General features: G+C 47.5%; 2 protein-coding genes across 4 annotated transcripts in view; one reads left to right on the top strand and one right to left on the bottom strand.

The window, feature by feature from the left end:
• Positions 1–18,700, bottom strand: part of AASDH (aminoadipate-semialdehyde dehydrogenase) — a 179,010-nt gene that overhangs the window by 26,549 nt on the left and 133,761 nt on the right. The gene's annotated exons all lie outside the window — the stretch shown is intronic.
• The window catches only part of CRACD (capping protein inhibiting regulator of actin dynamics), a 318,205-nt gene that overhangs the window by 269,587 nt on the left and 29,918 nt on the right, over positions 1–18,700 (top strand). For both annotated transcript variants that reach the window (XM_063920884.1, XM_063920885.1), the window contains 3 exons: positions 12,149–12,284; positions 12,901–13,053; positions 14,764–14,832. In XM_063920884.1, the coding sequence (XP_063776954.1) occupies positions 12,149–12,284; positions 12,901–13,053; positions 14,764–14,832 (358 nt within the window). The remainder of the gene's footprint in view (positions 1–12,148; positions 12,285–12,900; positions 13,054–14,763; positions 14,833–18,700) is intronic.

Genomic DNA, 18,700 nt, shown 5'->3' with positions numbered 1-18,700 from the left:
ACTGTTTGGAAGTATTTGATTATTACAGAGCTGCCATTTGCACTGCTAATTTTGAGTTCGTGACAGCTATATGTGGTTTTTCAATATTTCTCTAAACAAGGGGTGTGGTATGATACGTCAACATTCATCATGTAGATATAGTCCCCTTATTGCCTAACCCTTTTGTACCACAGCCTTACCATAGTGCCGACATTGAGAGATTGTTAAAATGTTGACAGGCAGCATGTAGACAATGTCGACAGTATATACAGTATTACTGTCGCCATTATGAATTTTGCCATTGTTAGTGTCGACCTAATGACTGCATCCCTTTAACCAGGAGTACTTGTACTCCCTCTAGGTGGTTTTTACTTGCACAGTGTGGGATTAATAGATGTCACGTTCCAATAGTCACACCAGTGTTGCGTCCCGAGAACATTTACTTATTCACAATTTCGATAGTGTCGAGACTGGTTTGTAGTGTCGTAGTGTGATGTTGTGATATTGTCACATGTTCCCTTTTTACTTTAGTGTTGCATTGTGAGAAATATGTATTGATGTAAAGGAGGTTGTGCGATAAAAGGAATTGCAGTGTGAAGATGTGGTCTTAGTGGTCCTGTATAGAGGCACACTTAGAGGTGGACACTTGTGTCAGCCGATGTTTTCAGACCACGCATACATCCGAGCCACACTGCGCGTGCACCCTGATAGTTAGTGCAGCAAGAAGCATTTGGTAATTGCATGGAAATCCACACAGTTTTGAAAGGCTTTGGGGGGGGGGGGGGGGGGGGTGATCACAACAAGATCCAGATGGGGGCATATTGCAGGTGTGTCGCCACCAGCTTTGCTGCAGTTCCACTGGTGGCCATCTTCCGAAGGACATTATTATTATTATTATCCTTTATTTATATGGCGCCACAAGGGTTCCGCTGCGCCCAATTACAGAGTACATAAGCACATAATCAAAACAGGAAAACAGTGACTTACAGTTGAAGACAATATAGGACAAGTACAGGGTAACTAAGCGTAACTACACCAGTGAATGACAGGGATTAAGTTCCAGGTGGCCAAAAACTGCAAGATTTGGGCAGTTAAGGATTATTAAAGTAAGAAAAGGATAAGCACATGAGGGAAGAGGGCCCTACTCGTGAAAGCTTACATTCTAAGGGGAGGGGTAGACAGACAGGGGTGACACAGATGGGGTACATAGAGAGCGTGGAACAGAGGGTTAGGATGAGATTTGGCTGGGTTTGGTAAAGAAATGGGTCTTAAGAGCCCGTTTGAAGTTTTGTAGAGAGGTGGAGAGTCTGAGGGGGAGAGGTAAAGAATTCCAGAGGAAGGGAGCAGCACGTGAAAAATCTTGGAGATAGGAGTGGGAGGAAGTAATCAGAAGACAGGAGAGTCGGCGTGCATTAGCAGAGCGAAGAGGACGGGTGGGAGAGTAAAGGGAGATAAGGTCAGAGATGTAACTGGGAGAGGAGTGGGTGAGTGCTTTGCGTCATCATCATTGCACCTCCATAGGGGCTGGTGCAATGATGATGACGCACAGCGGTGGATCTGCGCAGCACCAGTGGGCTTCTCAGTAGGCAGCCCATTGGCTGTGGTTTGCGCATAAAGATGCCGTTGCAATGCGCAAAAAGATGCAACACCCCTGATTCAGGCCCACAGTATGAATAGTGCTGTTGCAGTGTAATGTGACAATTGTAGCGTTGGGACTTGGGGGGTCATTCCGAGTTGATCGCTCGCTAGCAGTTTTTAGCAGCCGTGCAAATGCATTGTCGCCGCCCACTGGGGGAGTGTATTTTCGCTTTGCAGAAGTGCGAACGCCTGTGCAGCAGACCGCCTGCAAAAACATTTTGTGCAGAACAAGACCAGCCCTGGACTTACTCTTCATGTGCGTTGATTCTAACGTTGGAGGGTTGGCTTTTGACGTCACACACCCGCCCAGCGTTCGCCCAGCCACTCCTGCGTTTTCCCTGGCACGCCTGCGTTTTTCCAGACACTCCCAGTTGACACCCAGAAACGCCCTCTTCCTGTCAATCTTCTTGCGTTGTGCCGTGTGACTGAAAGCTTTGCTAGAACCTGTGTAAAACCACAAAGGAATTTTTACCTGTACGTTGCGCGTGTGCATTGCGGTGCATACGCATGCGCAGAAATGCAGATTTTTTGCCTGATCGCTGAGAACAACGGCAGCTAGCGATCAACTCGGAATGACCCCCTTTATCTGGCAAATTGTTCACTGGGGTTGGGATGGATGTATTTTCATGTTTTCAATATTGGATTTCCAGATGTTAGGTGTAACTTCCCATGAGCCTTATGTCCTATGGACCTACTTACTTAACTATGCACTACAAAATCATCATCATCATACTTATAATAATAATAATAATAATAATAATAATAATAATAATAATAATAAAAAGACACAAGGGATGCAAGGAAATATTATGAAGTGTGCAAGCACTTGAAATGGCTAATAACCCCTGCTGTACATACACGATGGTTCTAATCTTTGCTGCTAAAACAAAAACTGACCATCCACAAAAGAGGACGCGGCCCTATAACAGACATCAAATGATTAAATATCAACTTATATTTGACTTCAGTTATTGCAGTTGCCTTTTGCACAGTGCGCAGCAGGCATACATCGGAGCATAGAGTAACAGCAGTTTCTTTCCTTCTGAGAAAGATCACTAGATACCTTTTTAATGGATTGGGTGGTCTCCCGACTGCCGGTCACATAACTACATCCCGTTTTTAATTATTAATATTGATTTGGCTGATAAATAAACATGATGTGTTGATCTGAAAAATCTAACATTGATACTGAAGACTAGTGGTACAGCCTCAGGGCCGTCTTAATGGCAGTGTAGGCCCCTGGGCACAGCAATGCATTGGGCCCTCTACCCATCCTCCAGCGGTAGGGGTGGGGGGTGCTATCAGCAGCAGCTTTGATGTCCCGTGGGTGGTAGGGGGTGTTCTATCTTCCGCTCAGCATGTTGGACCTGGAGCAGTAATTTCTGCTAATTGCTCCTTTACTGCACAGATGGGGCGGGAGGGAGAACACTAAACTGTAGAAGAGGGCATTGGGCTGAATGAAGGGGCCCTGGTACATGACTTCCGGGGTGGTAGGGGGTGTTTAATACGCAGGGGAGGGGTGGATAGTGGAGTGGGCTTAATATTCTGCATTTTCTGGTGGGAGGGCAGCTTGCTTGACTGCAGATATCTCAAGTTCCTGAAAATATATTTCTCAGTTTTGAATGGGATAAAAAAAACTAGCGAGTCCCACCTTTCAGAAGGTTCTAGGGACTTGGGGATCAGAGGTCAGGAGCCAGAGCAATCCTCCAATGAATATATAAAACTGTATACCAGGCGCGTGGAGCTGGAGCAGGGACCAGCTTCTGGAAGGCTGATATCTCTGGTTCTGGGCACAGTAGAGACAAGCTGCCAGCGTCCAGCAAAAGGGGAGAGTCCCAGCTTTTGGATTATACCCTCAGAAAAACTCTAAGTCAGACAGAACCTGAGATATCTGGCTGGGAAGAGCAATTAACAGGCTTGGATGGGGACCACTGCTTTCACGTTGGAGATCTCCGGTTCCCCAGGGCCGATTTTCAAAAATCTGGTACCCCTGGAAAGAGGGGACCCTCAGCTATCAGCCTAGGGCCCTTATACTCCTGGGGCCCTTGGGCAAGAGCCCATTGAGCCCATACGAAAAGACGGCCCTGTACAGCCTGCCTGTTTGCTGATTACAACCATCAAGGTGTATGGAGAACGAAATAACAGGATAGGAGTGCAGTGGGTGTATTCTGGGCGCGGGCCTGTGGGGACATTAGTTATTGGTTTTGTCCTATAGGAATAGAGAGTGGTCACGGTTTAGTTGTAATTTCAGTCTGATGAGGGGGCTGGGTCAGCCTCTCGTTTCTGTCGTCCCACCCTCCCTGAGTGGATACCTTTTGTGTTTGTGGGGGTGTGCATAAAGGGGCGTGGCAGGAAAGAACTACCTTATACCCCAGTTTTGCAACCTGCACGCCCAGACGTTGGCCACCACAAGAAAAAAAATAATCCTGATTCATGCCCCTTACATTATTTGTCATTTTTCCTCCTTATAGTAATGCCCAGTATACATTATGCCACATACTGCAATGGCCCTTAGACATTATGCCACACACAATAATGCGCATGACAGAATATGCCACACACCATAATGCCCCCGAAACATTATGCCACACACCGTAATGCCTGTGACACATTATGACAGGAATCACAATGCCCGTTATACATTATGCTACACACTGCAATGCCCCTGATACATTATAGCACATACAATGCCTGTGACACATTATGACACACACCGCAATGTTCGTGATACATTATGCCACACACTGCAATGTCTGTGATACATTATGCCACACACTGCAATGTCTGTGATACATTATGCCACACACTGCAATAACCCTGAGACATTATACCACATACCACAATGCCCGTGATATAGTATACCACACACCGTAATGCCTGTGACACATACTGCAATGCCCGTTATACCCTAAGCCACACACCGCAATGCCCGTTATACATTATGCCACACACTGCAATGCCCATGAGACATTATACCAACACAATGCCCGTGATATAGTATGCCCCACACCGAAATGCCTGTGACACATTATGACACACACCGCAATGTCCGTGATACATTATGCCACACACCGCAATGCCCATTACACATCAAGTCCTACAGTAAGGCATCTAATTACTTTTAAATTACCTGCTCGTTACCAGGGGTTTCATGCTCTTGGTTCCATGCACGGTGCCAGGGGTTTTCATGCTCAGGGTGTCATGCTTGTTGCCAGGGGTTTCATGCGGAAGGTATTATGCTTGTTGCCAGAGGTATCATGTGCTGGGTTTCATGCTTGTTGCTAGGGGGTGATGCTTGTTGCCAGGGATTTCATGAGCTGGGTGTTGTGCTTGTAACCAGAGGGTAATGCTAGTTGCTAGGGCTGTGCTCCCAGTGCCACATATGCCGCCCAAGTGCCAGGTACACATATACCCCCAGTGCCAAATATGCCCCCCCCCATCAGTGCCAGGTACACATATACCCCGCAGTGCCAAATATGCTCCCCCAGTGCCAACTATCACCCCCAGTGCCAAATATGGTTCCCCAGTGCCAAATATGCTCCCCCAGTGCCAAATATGCCCCCCCCCCAGTGCCAAAGAAGGAGGACACGGAGGGCATAGCGCGCCCCTCTCCTGTGTGTCCCTCCTGCGTCTCCGGCGGCAGCGGCATGTCTGTTAAATGAAGTGCCGGTTCGTGAGCCAATCAGAGCTCACGATCCGGCACTTCATTTAAGAGACACGCCGCTGCTGCCGGAGACCCAGGAGGGACACACAGGAGAGGCGCGCACTGTGCCCTCCGTGTCCTTCCCAGGGGCGGCGGGTAGGGCGCCCCTCAGCCCTGCGCGCCTCCAAGGGACCGCAGTGGCTGCGGACCCCTAGTTACGCCACTGGTGGAATGTATTGTTTGGGTTAGTGTGGTTCTTTTGTTGCCACCATGCTTTTGATTTTAATTAACTTTTACGGTCATTAAATTACATATTTCATTTCAATAAATAGCTGACATTTTTCTGCCAAATACACGTCTGTGTCTTCATTTTAATTATTAAGCATTATGTTTGATTATATTTGATGCACACACGGGGCAATACTCAGCTGCTAGGACGTTTATGCAAATGAGCTGTTGGTAAGGATCATTCTGTGGACTGAAGAACCTACTGCACTTTTAAACCTGCACATGCTCAATATATTACAAAGAGCAATACACAGGCACTGGGATGTCTTACAGTATCAGTTATTATATGTAAGATCAGCATTTCAAAAGGAAAGGAAGGAGCATGGGGGTGATGGGGGGGGGGGGGGGGACACTGAGTCTCCCCCCTTATGATCCTCCCACACCTGAGGAACACTGTAGTCTGTCCTGCTAATATTGTGACTGTTGGGAGGTATGCAGTGGCGGAACTAGCGAGCGGTGGGCCCAGGTGCGACAAAATTATTTGCCCCCCTCCCCCCACACACACACACACACACACACACACATCCCATCCAAGTCCACCCCCTCACCCCTGGAGAGGATCTGGTGAGGGGGACCTGCTCAGGGACAGAGAAATGGATACCTAGCAACAGTGCCGTAACTAGACATTTTAGCGCTGTGTGCAAGAAACGGCATCGGAGCCCCACCCCTGCATGCAAAACAGGGGCAGTGCGCGCCGTAGGCGCGCGCAAAAATACATAGTGGCGTGGCTTCGTGGGGAAGGGGTGTGGCCACAAAATAATACCAATTCCTAAAACGGTGCACAGTAGTCTCCATTATTCAAATTACGCCGCACAGTAGCACCACTACACAAGGTAGAGACCCTTTTACACCTTACAGCGGACAGATTCCTCTTTTTACACATTACAGCAGACAGCGTGCACTTTTTACACATAACGGCAGACAGCGTACCCTTGTTACACATTACGGCAGACAGCATCCCCTTTTTACACATAACGGCAGACAGCGTCCCCTTTTTACACATTACGGCAGACCGCATGCCCTTTTTACACATAACGGCAGACCGCGTGCCCGTTACACATAGCGGCAGACAGCGTACACTTTTTACACATAACGGCAGACAGTGTCCCCTTTTTACACATTACGGCAGACAGCGTGCCCTTGTTACACATTACGGCAGACAGCGTCCCCATTTTTACACATTACGGCAGGCAGATTCCCCATTTTTACACATTGCGGCAGGCAGATTACCCCTTTTTACATGTAGCGGCAGGCAGATTACCCCTTTTTACACATAGCTGTAGGCAGTCCCCCCTTTTTACACATTGCGGCAGGCTGATTCCCCTTTTTACACATAGCGGCAGGCAGTCCCCCATTTTTACACATAACGGCAGACCGCGTGCCCGTTACACATAGCGGCAGACAGCGTACTTTTTACACATAACGGCAGACAGCGTCCCCTTTTTACACATTACGGCAGACAGCGTGCCCTTGTTACACATTACGGCAGACAGCGTCCCCATTTTTACACATTACGGCAGGCAGATTCCCCATTTTTACACATTGCGGCAGGCAGATTACCCCTTTTTACATGTAGCGGCAGGCAGATTACCCCTTTTTACACATAGCTGTAGGCAGTCCCCCCTTTTTACACATTGCGGCAGGCTGATTCCCCTTTTTACACATAGCGGCAGGCAGTCCCCCATTTTTACACATAGCGGCAGGCAGTCCCCCTTTTTACACATAGCGGCAGGCAGGCCCAAGAAAGAAAGAAAAATAAAGAAAGAAAAAGAGAAAAAGAAAGAAAGAAGAATTATACTTACCCTCTCCGCCTGCTCAGGCTCCTCGGTGCAGCCGCGTCAGACGATTCCCGGGCAGTGGAGGAGGTGGAGGACGGAGGTGAAGGAGGGAGCCGCAGAAGCGCTTTGTTACTGGTGGAGGCGCTGCTGCTGCTGCCCCTCTGCTTCACTATAGGCTGTTCTCGGAAGACAGCCTATAGTGAAGCAGAGGGGCAGCAGCAGCAGCGCCTCCACCAGTAACAAAGCGCTGCTGCGGCACCCTCCTCCGGCTCCCTCCTCCTCCTTCCCCCGTCCATACCGCTGCTCCTCTCCTCTCCTCGCCGGGCGGCTGTGCGCTGCGGGCAGCGGTTGCCCGCAGCGCACAGCGGCATGTAATGAGTCAGTTTGACTCATTACATGCTTGGGCCCCTGGACAGAGGCGGGCCCCAGTGCAGCGCACTGCTTGCACTGCCGGTAGTTCCGCCTCTGATCGTATAAGGGTTCTTCATGGAAAACAAATGAAACAAAACTATCAAAGCAAAAGACAGTTAAGATCTATAATGGAATGATGATGATCACTAGACATCATAAAATTTATCACTGTAAAAAATAAAATATAATTTTCAACGGTCACAGAGAGCCTGCACAGATAGCCAGTAAGCCTGCTATTTAGCCCATGAACCCGCTAACAAAACGTTTTAGCACATGTGGAACTCAGGGACGCATAAAGAGAGGAGGGAGCCCGTGTGCAGTCTCTAATGGGACCCCTCCTCTGTAGCCGGCAGCTCAGCAGACATTAGTGCTGTACTAGAGTCTAGTGCAGTGGTTTCCAAACTTTTTTGAATCACGGCACCCTACAGTATCAGAATTTTTTGCACGGCACCCCTAAGCCAATAGTTTCTTATTGAAAAAATGTAGAAAGAAATATGAAATTATGTAAATTGTCTTTATAGGTCATCCTTAGGGTAACTTATGTGGTGAGGGACAAGATTTGCTTCTGATTGTCAATATATTTTATGATTGGCAGCCATTAACACTGGTTTTGCTTTTTACATTGACCATGCAGAATTTGAATTGGTTCTGGACCACCAACCCGAGGCACCCCTGCAAGTGTCCCGAGGCACCCCAAGGAGCCACGGCACACAGTTTGGGAACCACTGGTCTAGTGCACAAGTCTCAGAAGAAATGGTGCGGTGGGCATTTTCATTGTGATTTTCCTACTACACATATGCAAAAAAATAGGAAAATGGCAGCCACACCATTTTCACATTGATTTGTGCAGTGCTGCTGCCGCTGACATGGGACTCCTGGTAAGCTGTGAAAAGTGTACATATTAAGTAAAAATCAGTGTCTAGAGCACAATCTGCTGGTAAACAAGCTTCACTACCCAAAATGATCCCTTATCCCGGATAAGAGTTTCCTAGTGTCTAACATTTACAAGATCCTTATAATAATACAGGTTAGGCTCACCCATAGTTAGATCAGTTTGGGGTTTTCACTATTGACAATACAAACAGGGCTACCAAATAAGATATAAACCTGTTACACATGAACAGTGTCGGACTAGGGCATGAAGGGCCACTGGGGGAATGCATTTGTAGGGGTCCACATTTATAGTGGTAGGGGCCCATGTTTAGTGGTATGGCCACTCTCCCGAGGTTTGGCTAACCATGGGTGCCTTGAGATATATATATATATATATATATATATATATATATATATATATATATATATACATACACTGCTCAAAAAAATAAAGGAAACACTAAAATAACACATCCTAGATCTGAATGAATGAAATTATTCTTATTAAATACTTTGTTCTTTACATAGTTGAATGTGCGGACACCAAAATCACACAAAAATTATCAATGGAAATCAAATATATTAGCCCGTGGAGGTCTGGATTTGGAGTCACATTCAAAATTAAAGTGGAAAAACATACTACAGGCTGATCCAACTTTGATGTAATGTCCTTAAAACAAGTCAAAATGAGGCTCAGTAGTGTGTGTGGCCTCCACGTGCCTGTATGACCTCCCTTCAACCCACACAAGTGGCTCAGGTTGTGCAGCTCATCCAGAATGGCACATCAATGCGAGCTGTGGCAAGAAGGTTTGCTGTGTCTGTCAGCGTAGTGTCCAGAGCATGGAGGCGCTACCAGGAGACAGGCCAGTATATCAGGAGACGTGGAGTAGGCCGTAGGAGGGCAAAAACCCAGCAGCAGGACCGCTACCTCCGTTTTTGTGCAAGGAGGAACAGGAGGAAACAAGAAAATGGATTTGCACCTGGCGCTGTCACTCACCAAAGTAAATGCAGCTGAATTCTGAGGGATGATCCCAACCCCTCCAAGTAAGAATATACAAACAAAATGAGACAGCGCTCCCCACTTTGGTTTTAAACTTATTTTTTATAATATATATGCACAAAGATGATCAAAAAAATATAAATACAGACAAAAAGATACCGGCCAGTATCACACTAATAAAATACTGATTAACGTAGTTGAAATTTAATCATAAAATACAATTATCAATTAATTCAAAATCTATCCTGAAAAAAGCGTTTGTATTGTTAGCATAACATTCAATACTAGCATTGATATTGTGCTAATATTAATTCACGCATAAAAGTGCCCTAACAGTATGATAACAAAAATATCCAGACTTTATAATATAAAATGCAAAAAAGATGAAGAGCACTGTATTAAAAGTCCCGGGAATTAGCACAATGGATTAGTATGCCCCAGTAAGCAAGCATGCATTCCTTTATCCAAGCAGCCTTTCAATCATCCTTATATGGCAGGGTTAGTATTGTTATGTAGCCACACAAAGTTCTTTCAGCCCAAATGGATGAAGCAGAATTGAATAAATAATGTCCTGTAAGACTGCAAGGATTAACAGCCCAATTGCCAAGGATAGAAGCAGAATTAGTAAATTAGGTTAACCCACATTTTGCATTGATCCAGGATTAGAGCACATTTAGCCAAAGCACTCAGCATAGATAATATCCTTTCTGGCTGCACAAGCTAGCAGCATATAATTCAGAGGGTCACCAAAACTTTACAACACTCTTTCCCCTGTGCACTGGGGTACGAATGAAACCAGTTCACCGGCCGGTAAGTGGAGGTTGTGAGCCACACACCCGATATTGCAGGGGGTGAAAGACTCTCTCTTAACTCACAGCACCTGTCGTTATCCCTCACAAACGCGTTTCTCCACCTCAGGGTCCGTTTTCAGCGGCTTCATCAGTGTCCGATGTCAGCGTAGTGTCCAGAGCATGGAGGCGCTACCAGGAGACAGGCCAGTATATCAGGAGACGTGGAGGAGGCCGTAGGAGGGCAACAACCCAGCAGCAGGACCGCTACCTCCGTTTTTGTGCAAGGAGGAACAGGAGGAGCACTGCCAGAGCCCTGCAAAATGACCTCCAGCAAGCCACAGATGTGCATGTGTCTACTCAAATGATCAGAAACAGACTCCATGAGGGTGGTATGAGGGCCCGACGTCCACAGGTGGGGGTTGTGCTTACAGCCCAACACCGTGCAGGACGTTTGGCATTTGCCAGAGAACACCAAGATTGGCAAATTCGCCACTGGCGCCCTGTGCTCTTCACAGATGAAAGCAGGTTCTCACTGAGCACGTGACAGACGTGACAGAGTCTGGAGATGCCAAGGAGAACGTTCTGCTGCCTGCAACATCCTCCAGCATGACCGGTTTGGCAGTGGGTCAGTAATGGTGTGGGGTGGCATTTCTTTGGGGGGGCCGCACAGCCCTCCATGTGCTCGCCAGAGGTAGCCTGACTGCCATTAGGTACCGAGATGAGATCCTCAGACCCCTTGTGAGACCATATGCTGGTGCGGTTGGCCCTGGGTTCCTCCTAATGCAAGACAAGGCTGGAGTGTTTCAGCAGTTCCTGCAAGACGAAGGCATTGATGCTATGGACTGGCTCGCCCGTTCCACAGACCTGAATCCAATTGAGCACATCTGGGACATCATGTCTCGCTCCATCCACCATCGCCACGTTGCACCACAGACTGTCCAGGAGTTGGCGGATGCTTTAGTCCAGGTCTGGGAGGAGATCCCTCAGGAGACCATCCGCCACCTCATCAGGAGCATGCCCAGGCATGTGGAGGCCACACACACTACTGAGCCTCATTTTGACTTGTTTTAAGGACATTACATCAAAGTTGGATCAGCCTGTCGTGTGTTTTTCCACTTTAATTTTGAGTGTGACTCCAAATCCAGACCTCCATGGGTTAATAAATTTGATTTCCATTGATCATTTTTGTGTGATTTTGTTGTCAGCACATTGAACTATGTAAAGAACAAAGTATTTAATAAGAATATTTAATTCATTCAGATCTAGGATGTGTTATTTTAGTGTTCCCTTTATTTTTTTGAGCAGTGTATATACACACAGTGAATACTGGTAGTGCATGCATGGTAATGTACTTGATTAATGGCAGCAGTGCACTGTAGAAAATGCACCATAGTCCTGTGCAGAACAAGGAAACATATGAATAATGTAATGTATAATTCAAGTGCACAGTCTGCAGCCTGATCTTTAGAGGAGGAGGTGGGGCCCATTGGGGGTTTCCCCTGCACCCTTGTGGGCCAGTAAAACCCTGCACATGAACCAGATTGGTCTGAAATGTTGCATGTAAATTGTGTGCAATTCTGTCCACTTGCCAGAGTAGGCATCACCACTTTACTCCCAACACATGGGAGGAAAAATTTAGGAAAATTGGAAGAGGGCAGCCTTTATTCCACTGTTTTATATCAGGTTAAATGAGTTTGGCTTTGTTTGTGTTTTTGCCTTATGACAAAGACTGATTTATTTGTTCTAGATTCCTCACCAATAGCATGGGAACAAGGGCCTTCTCCCATGACAGCATTTTCATACCAGATGGGCAAGCAGAAGATGAGCAGGGGATTCAGGCAGTATCCCAGGACTACATTGTGGGAAAAGTGAAATCTCTACAGGTACTGGATGAAATCTAACATGCACCGTGCAACTCTTCCTAGTGTCTTAATTAGTCTGTTCTGCAATTTTTGCAAACAGAAGAAAATATAGTTTACCTTACAACTGCATATACCACACAGTAGCAGATCTTGCCACGGGCAAGCAGGACTTTTGCCCGGGGCGCCGCCGTCCGGAGAGCGCCGCACCATGGCAAGATCCGCCACTGTGCCCCCCGCAGTGCCCCTCCACTGTGCCCCCCTCCACCCCCCCCGCTGTGAAGGGAACCAGACGCTACGCGTCTAGTTTCCCTTCGTGGAGAGGACCTTTGCTGTGCGGTGCGCAATGACGTCATCGCGCACAGCATTGTGGCACAGACGTTAGGGGTCATAATTGACCTCTAGTGTCTATGCATCCAAGGAGAGGAGCGGCGCCGGCGGAGGTCTGCAGCGGTCTGGAATCAGGAGCGGGGATGTAAGTATACTTTTTTTTTTCTTTCATCGGCGCTACAAATGGGGGCGTAACTGACCATGCCCCCGTATTAAGCCACGCCCCTAACGGTTTTTGCCCGAGGTGCCACAAGGGCAAGAACCGGCCCTGATGCCACATGTACTTAAATATTTACTTTGTGTATTTTAGCAACAATTAGGCAAAAATATTCGTTTTGGACAACCACCAGCAGCCAGTGTAAAGAGGATGCAAGATTTGGGTGCAAGCACGGAGGAAATGGAGACACACAGTAGCCCCAAGGAGATTTTAGAGGACATTGACATGGAAAGTGAAGGCAGTAAGGTAAGGCTGAGGCTAAACTGTAAAACTGAAAGAAGTGAAATTAATGAAACATGGTTTAATAAAATTAAGAGACCGGACTCCTGAAGCAGAACTATAATGTAAGACTAAGATGTTGTCAGTCTTAGCTGGGTACACTCTATGCCTATACAATACATGCACTGACCAGACAGAAGGATTATAGGGGGTAATTCAGACCTGATCGCTAGGGTGCTTTTTTGCATCCCTGCGATCAGGTAGTCGCCGCCTACAGGAGGAGGGGGAACTCGCTTTGCAGGTATGCAATCGCAAGTGCAGGAGAGCTGCACAAACAGCAGTCTCTGCACAGCCCAGGACTTACTCAGCCGCTGCGATGATCGGGGCCGGAGCTGACGTCACGAATCCTCCCACAAAACGCAGGGTCCCTCCTACGTTTTTCCGGACACTCCCTAGAAACGGTCAGTTGCCAACCACAATTGCCCTCTTCCTATCAATCTTGTTGCGATCGCCGGTGCGAACAGATTTTTTGCACCATCCCGTTGCTCCCTGTCACTGCGGATCGTCGCGCCTGCTTATTGCAGTGCATACGTATGCGCGGTTCAGACCTGATCGCCCGCTGTACGAAAACGCACAGCAGCGATCAGGTCTGAATTAGCCCCACAGATTTGTATGCAATTGCTTATTTGGGATTTGTCAAGTGATAGATGAAAGCGGTGTTCATGTATACTCCGCAGTATATAAAAGGCTAGCAGATGTTTATTAATAGCTATCTATATAGCAGACACATATTCCGAAGTGTTTAACAGAGAATATTTAGTCATGAACATCAGTCCCCGATTTTGGAGTGTGGGAGGAAATTGTATTAACCGGAAAAACCTGCCCAAACATGGGGAGCACATACAAATGCCACACTTGTAGGAATCAAACCCATAACCTTAGTGCTGTGAAACAGCAATGCTAATCACTGTGCTGCCATGTATGTTTAGACTTCGCATAAGATATATACTAAATAGTCAACTTAAGTGTTTTGTTGTCTTCTAGTAAGTCTCTTGGAGGCATATAAAGTGGTTAGCAAGCACTTGTATAAACAGTATACACATTACCAATCACTTTGTACAGTATAAAGGTTCTAAGGTTCTCATTTATCATATCTGTGGCTAACCGCAATATTTGCTACAATCCCTCCATTCTCTACAGCAGCTGCAGTCCCTGAAGGGAATGAGAGGCATCCCTGAGCATGGCCCCCACAACTAATGCCATGGGAAGCAGGTGTTAGCCCGCTGTGCCCTATTGGCTACAGATCCCAAACTTAGCAGTCAGACGGTTCCTCCAGCAGTGGCCACCACACATGCGTTGTCAGCTGGATCTAAGCACATCACAGGGACTGGGCTCCTTTTGGAGCCCCTGTCCCTGAGGGTGTTCAGTGATACATCCTGGCTGAGTAATCGCATACTGAAGTGCGATTCTGGGAGCTAATATCACACACATTGACTATGTGATTACTGATAAACGGGCGGCGGGCCCCTAAGTCTGTGGACTCTGGTTACAGAATTCCTTGGAGACTTCTAGCATCATTTTTAATCTGCAGTTCAAGAAAATTCTCCCCTCTCTCTCTCTCTCTCTATATATATATATTTGGCTTTTCCCTTACAAAAACAGATACACAGCTGAAGTATTAAAGCACTACTATTGCATTTGTATAGTGATATTTGTGTTGTCTTTGACTTGATACAGAGCACAGAATCACCAATTTCCCACAGCCCAAGGAATGTTTCTGGACAAGAACGCAAAGCAGATGAGAAGGTGATTATTGTTTCTATCTGTGAAGATACGGGGTTCCAAATCACGCAAGCACAGTGGTAGATGAAAACCAACAGTGGTTTATTGAACTGAATGGGTTATAAATGGGATACGTTCAATTTGCCGGTTGTTTGGATCCCAGCTGTCAGAATACCAACGCCTGAATCCCAACAGCTGACAATGCCGCCAGCCGGAATCCCGGCTAAACAGGACTACCATAACGTGGAAATCGCGAGCCACCGAGCCCACAGCATGGCAAGCACAGCGAGATGCCGCTGTCGGGATGTGGACAGCTGGTTTCCTGCCCGTCGGTAAATCATACTGAAGCCTTATAAACAGTTCAGCACACCTCTGTATTCCAATTCCACGTGACCATTCCCACCACAGAACATTACTTCTTAGCTTAGGAGCACAGAATCTCCATTAGCTCCATGTGTAGCTCTACTCATACCCCCAGAAGCCCCAGATTGCAGGGGTGTGTTTTACTTCCTTCTGAGTCTTAAGGGAGTACACACGCAGCGATTTTTACATAATTTCTAAGCAATCTGACTAGATTGCTTAGAAATTTAACACACATCGTTCCGTGTGTAGGGTGCCGGCGACAGCGATGCGCAGTCCTGCGCGTCGCTATCGCCGGCTCTAGATTGGCCTGCATGCATTTTGAAATTAAGGTTTTAATAATAATTGTAGATATCTTTATGCAAAGAATTTAAGAAGTTGGAACTACAACTACAGATTAGATTAACTAATCGCACATTTGTAGGAGAATTAATGTGAAATAGAAGCTATAATAAACTTTTATAGATCTACTGTACATCATATTTTCTCTGACGTCCTAGTGGATGCTGGGAACTCCATAAGGACCATGGGGAATAGACGGGCTCCGCAGGAGACTGGGCACTCTAAGAAAGAATTAGGACTACTGGTGTGCACTGGCTCCTCCCTCTATGCCCCTCCTCCAGACCTCAGTTAGAATCTGTGCCCGGCTCGAGCTGGTTGCACACTAGGGGCTCTCCTGAGCTCCTAGTAAAGAAAGTATTTATTAGGTTTTTTATTTTCAGTGAGATCTGCTGGCAACAGACTCACTGCTACGAGGGACTTAGGGGAGAGAAGCGAACCTACCGGCTTGCAGCTAGCTTGGGCTTCTAGGCTACTGGACACCATTAGCTCCAGAGGGATCGAACACAGGCCCAGCCTCGGTCGTCGGGTCCCGGAGCCGCGCCGCCGCCCCCCTTGCAGAGCCAGAAGCAAGAAGAACGTCCTGGAAATCGGCGGCAGAAGACTCCGGTCTTCATTAAGGTAGCGCACAACACTGCAGCTGTGCGCCATTGCTCCCTATGCACACCACATACTCCGGTAACTGATGGGTGCAGGGCGCTGGGGGGGGGGGGGGGCGCCCTGGGCTGCAATTAGAGTACCTTAAATTGGCAAAACAGCACATAATATAGTGTAATAAACTATATATGTGTAAAAATCCCCTGCCATAATATTAATAAAAGAAGGGGGCAGGGCTATCTCCCTCAGCACACTGGCGCCATTTCCTCTTCACAGCTCCGCTGGAAGACAGCTCCCCAGGCTTTCCCCTGCAGTTTCCAGGCTCAAAGGGTAAAAAAGAGAGGGGGGCACTAAATTTAGGCGCAAACTGTATTGTATAGCTGCTATAGGGAAAATCACTTTGTGTAGTGTAAATCCCTGTTTATATAGCGCTGTGGTGTGTGCTGGCATACTCTCTCTCTGTCTCCCCAAAGGACTTTGTGGGGTCCTGTCCTCAGTCAGAGCATTCCCTGTGTGTGTGCGGTGTGTCGGTACGGCTGTGTCGACATGTTTGATGAGGAGGCTTATGTGGAGGCGGAGCAGGTGCCGATAAATGTGATGTCACCCCCTGCGGGGTCGACACCAGAGTGGATGGATATGTGGAAGGTTTTACACGACAGTGTCAACTCCTTACATAAAAGGTTCGATGACATAACAGCTGTGGGACAGCCGGCTTCTCAGCCAGTGCCTGCCCAGGCGTCTCAAAGGCCATCAGGGGCTCAAAAACGCCCGCTACCTCAGATGGCAGACACAGATGTCGACACGGAGTCTGACTCCAGTGTCGACGACGATGAGACTAATGTACATTCCACTAGGGCCATCCGTTGCATGATTACGGCAATGAAAAATGTGTTGCACATTTCTGACATTAACCCAGGTACCACTAAAAAGGGTATTATGTTTGGGGAGAAAAAGCAACCAGTGGTTTTTCCCCCATCAGATGAGTTGAATGAAGTGTGTGAAGAAGCGTGGGCTTCCCCTGATAAAAAACTAGTGATTTCTAAAAAGTTACTGATGGCATACCCTTTCCCGCCAGAGGACAGGGTACGTTGGGAGACATCACCGAGGGTGGATAAAGCGCTCACACGCTTGTCAAAAAAGGTGGCACTACCGTCTCAGGATACAGCCGCCTTAAAGGAGCCTGCGGATAGAAAGCAGGAGGCTATCTTGAAGTCTGTATATACACACTCAGGTACTATACTGAGACCTGCTATTGCTTCAGCATGGATGTGCAGTGCTGCAGCAGCGTGGTCTGATTCCCTGTCTGATAACATTGATTCCCTTGACAGGGACACTATATTGCTAACCATAGAGCATATTAAAGACGTAGTCTTATATATGAGAGATGCACAGAGGGATATTTGCCGGCTGGCATCTAGAATTAATGCAATGTCCATTTCTGCCAGGAGAGTATTATGGACTCGGCAGTGGACAGGTGATGCGGATTCTAAAAGGCACATGGAGGTTTTGCCTTACAAGGGTGAGGAATTGTTTGGGGATGGTCTCTCAGACCTCGTTTCCACAGCAACAGCTGGGAAGTCGACATTTTTACCTCAGGTTCCCTCACAGCCTAAGAAAGCACCGTATTATCAGGTACAGTCCTTTCGGCCCCAGAAAGGCAAGCGGGTTAAAGGCGCGTCCTTTCTGCCCAGAGGCAGGGGTAGAGGGAAAAAGCTGCACCATACAGTCAGTTCCCAAGAACAAAAATCCTCCCCTGCTTCCACTAAATCCACCGCATGACGCTGGGGCTCCACTGGTGGAGCCAGGTGCGGTGGGGGCCCGTCTCCGGAACTTCAGCGACCGGTGGGTTCGCTCACAGGTGGATCCCTGGGTTCTACAAGTGGTATCTCAGGGATACAAGCTGGAATTCGAGACGTCTCCCCCTTGCCGTTACCTCAAATCAGCCTTGCCAGCTACTCCCCCGGACAGGGAGGTAGTGCTGGCGGCAATTCACAAGCTGTACCTCCAGCAGGTGATAATAAAAGTTCCCCTCCTTCAACAGGGACGGGGTTACTATTCCACAATGTTGTGGTACCGAAACCAGACGGTTCGGTGAGACCCATTCTAAATTTGAAATCCTTGAACACTTATATAAGGAAGTTCAAGTTCAAAATGGAATCGCTCAGGGCGGTTATTGCAAGCCTGGAAGAAGGGGATTACATGGTATCACTGGACATCAAGGATGCTTACCTGCATGTCCCCATTTACCCACCTCACCAGGTGTACCTCCGTTTTGTGGTACAGGACTGCCATTACCAATTCCAGACGTTGCCGTTTGGTCTGTCCACGGCACCGAGGGTATTTACCAAGGTAATGGCCGAAATGATGATACTCCTTCGAAAGAAGGGAGTTATAATTATCCCATACTTGGACGATCTCCTTATAAAGGCAAGGTCCAGGGAGCAGTTGTTGGTCGGAGTAGCACTATCTCAGGAAGTGCTACAACAGCACGGCTGGATTCTGAATATTCCAAAGTCGCAGCTGCTTCCTACGTCGCGTCTGCTGTTCCTGGGTATGATTCTGGACACAGAACAGAAGAAGGTGTTTCTCCCAGAGG

Source organism: Pseudophryne corroboree, chromosome 1 (genome assembly GCF_028390025.1).
Source record: "Pseudophryne corroboree isolate aPseCor3 chromosome 1, aPseCor3.hap2, whole genome shotgun sequence".
NCBI lineage: Eukaryota > Metazoa > Chordata > Amphibia > Anura > Myobatrachidae > Pseudophryne > Pseudophryne corroboree.
The sequence above is the reverse complement of the archived record's forward strand: the minus strand, read 5'-3'. Positions and strand labels throughout refer to the sequence as shown.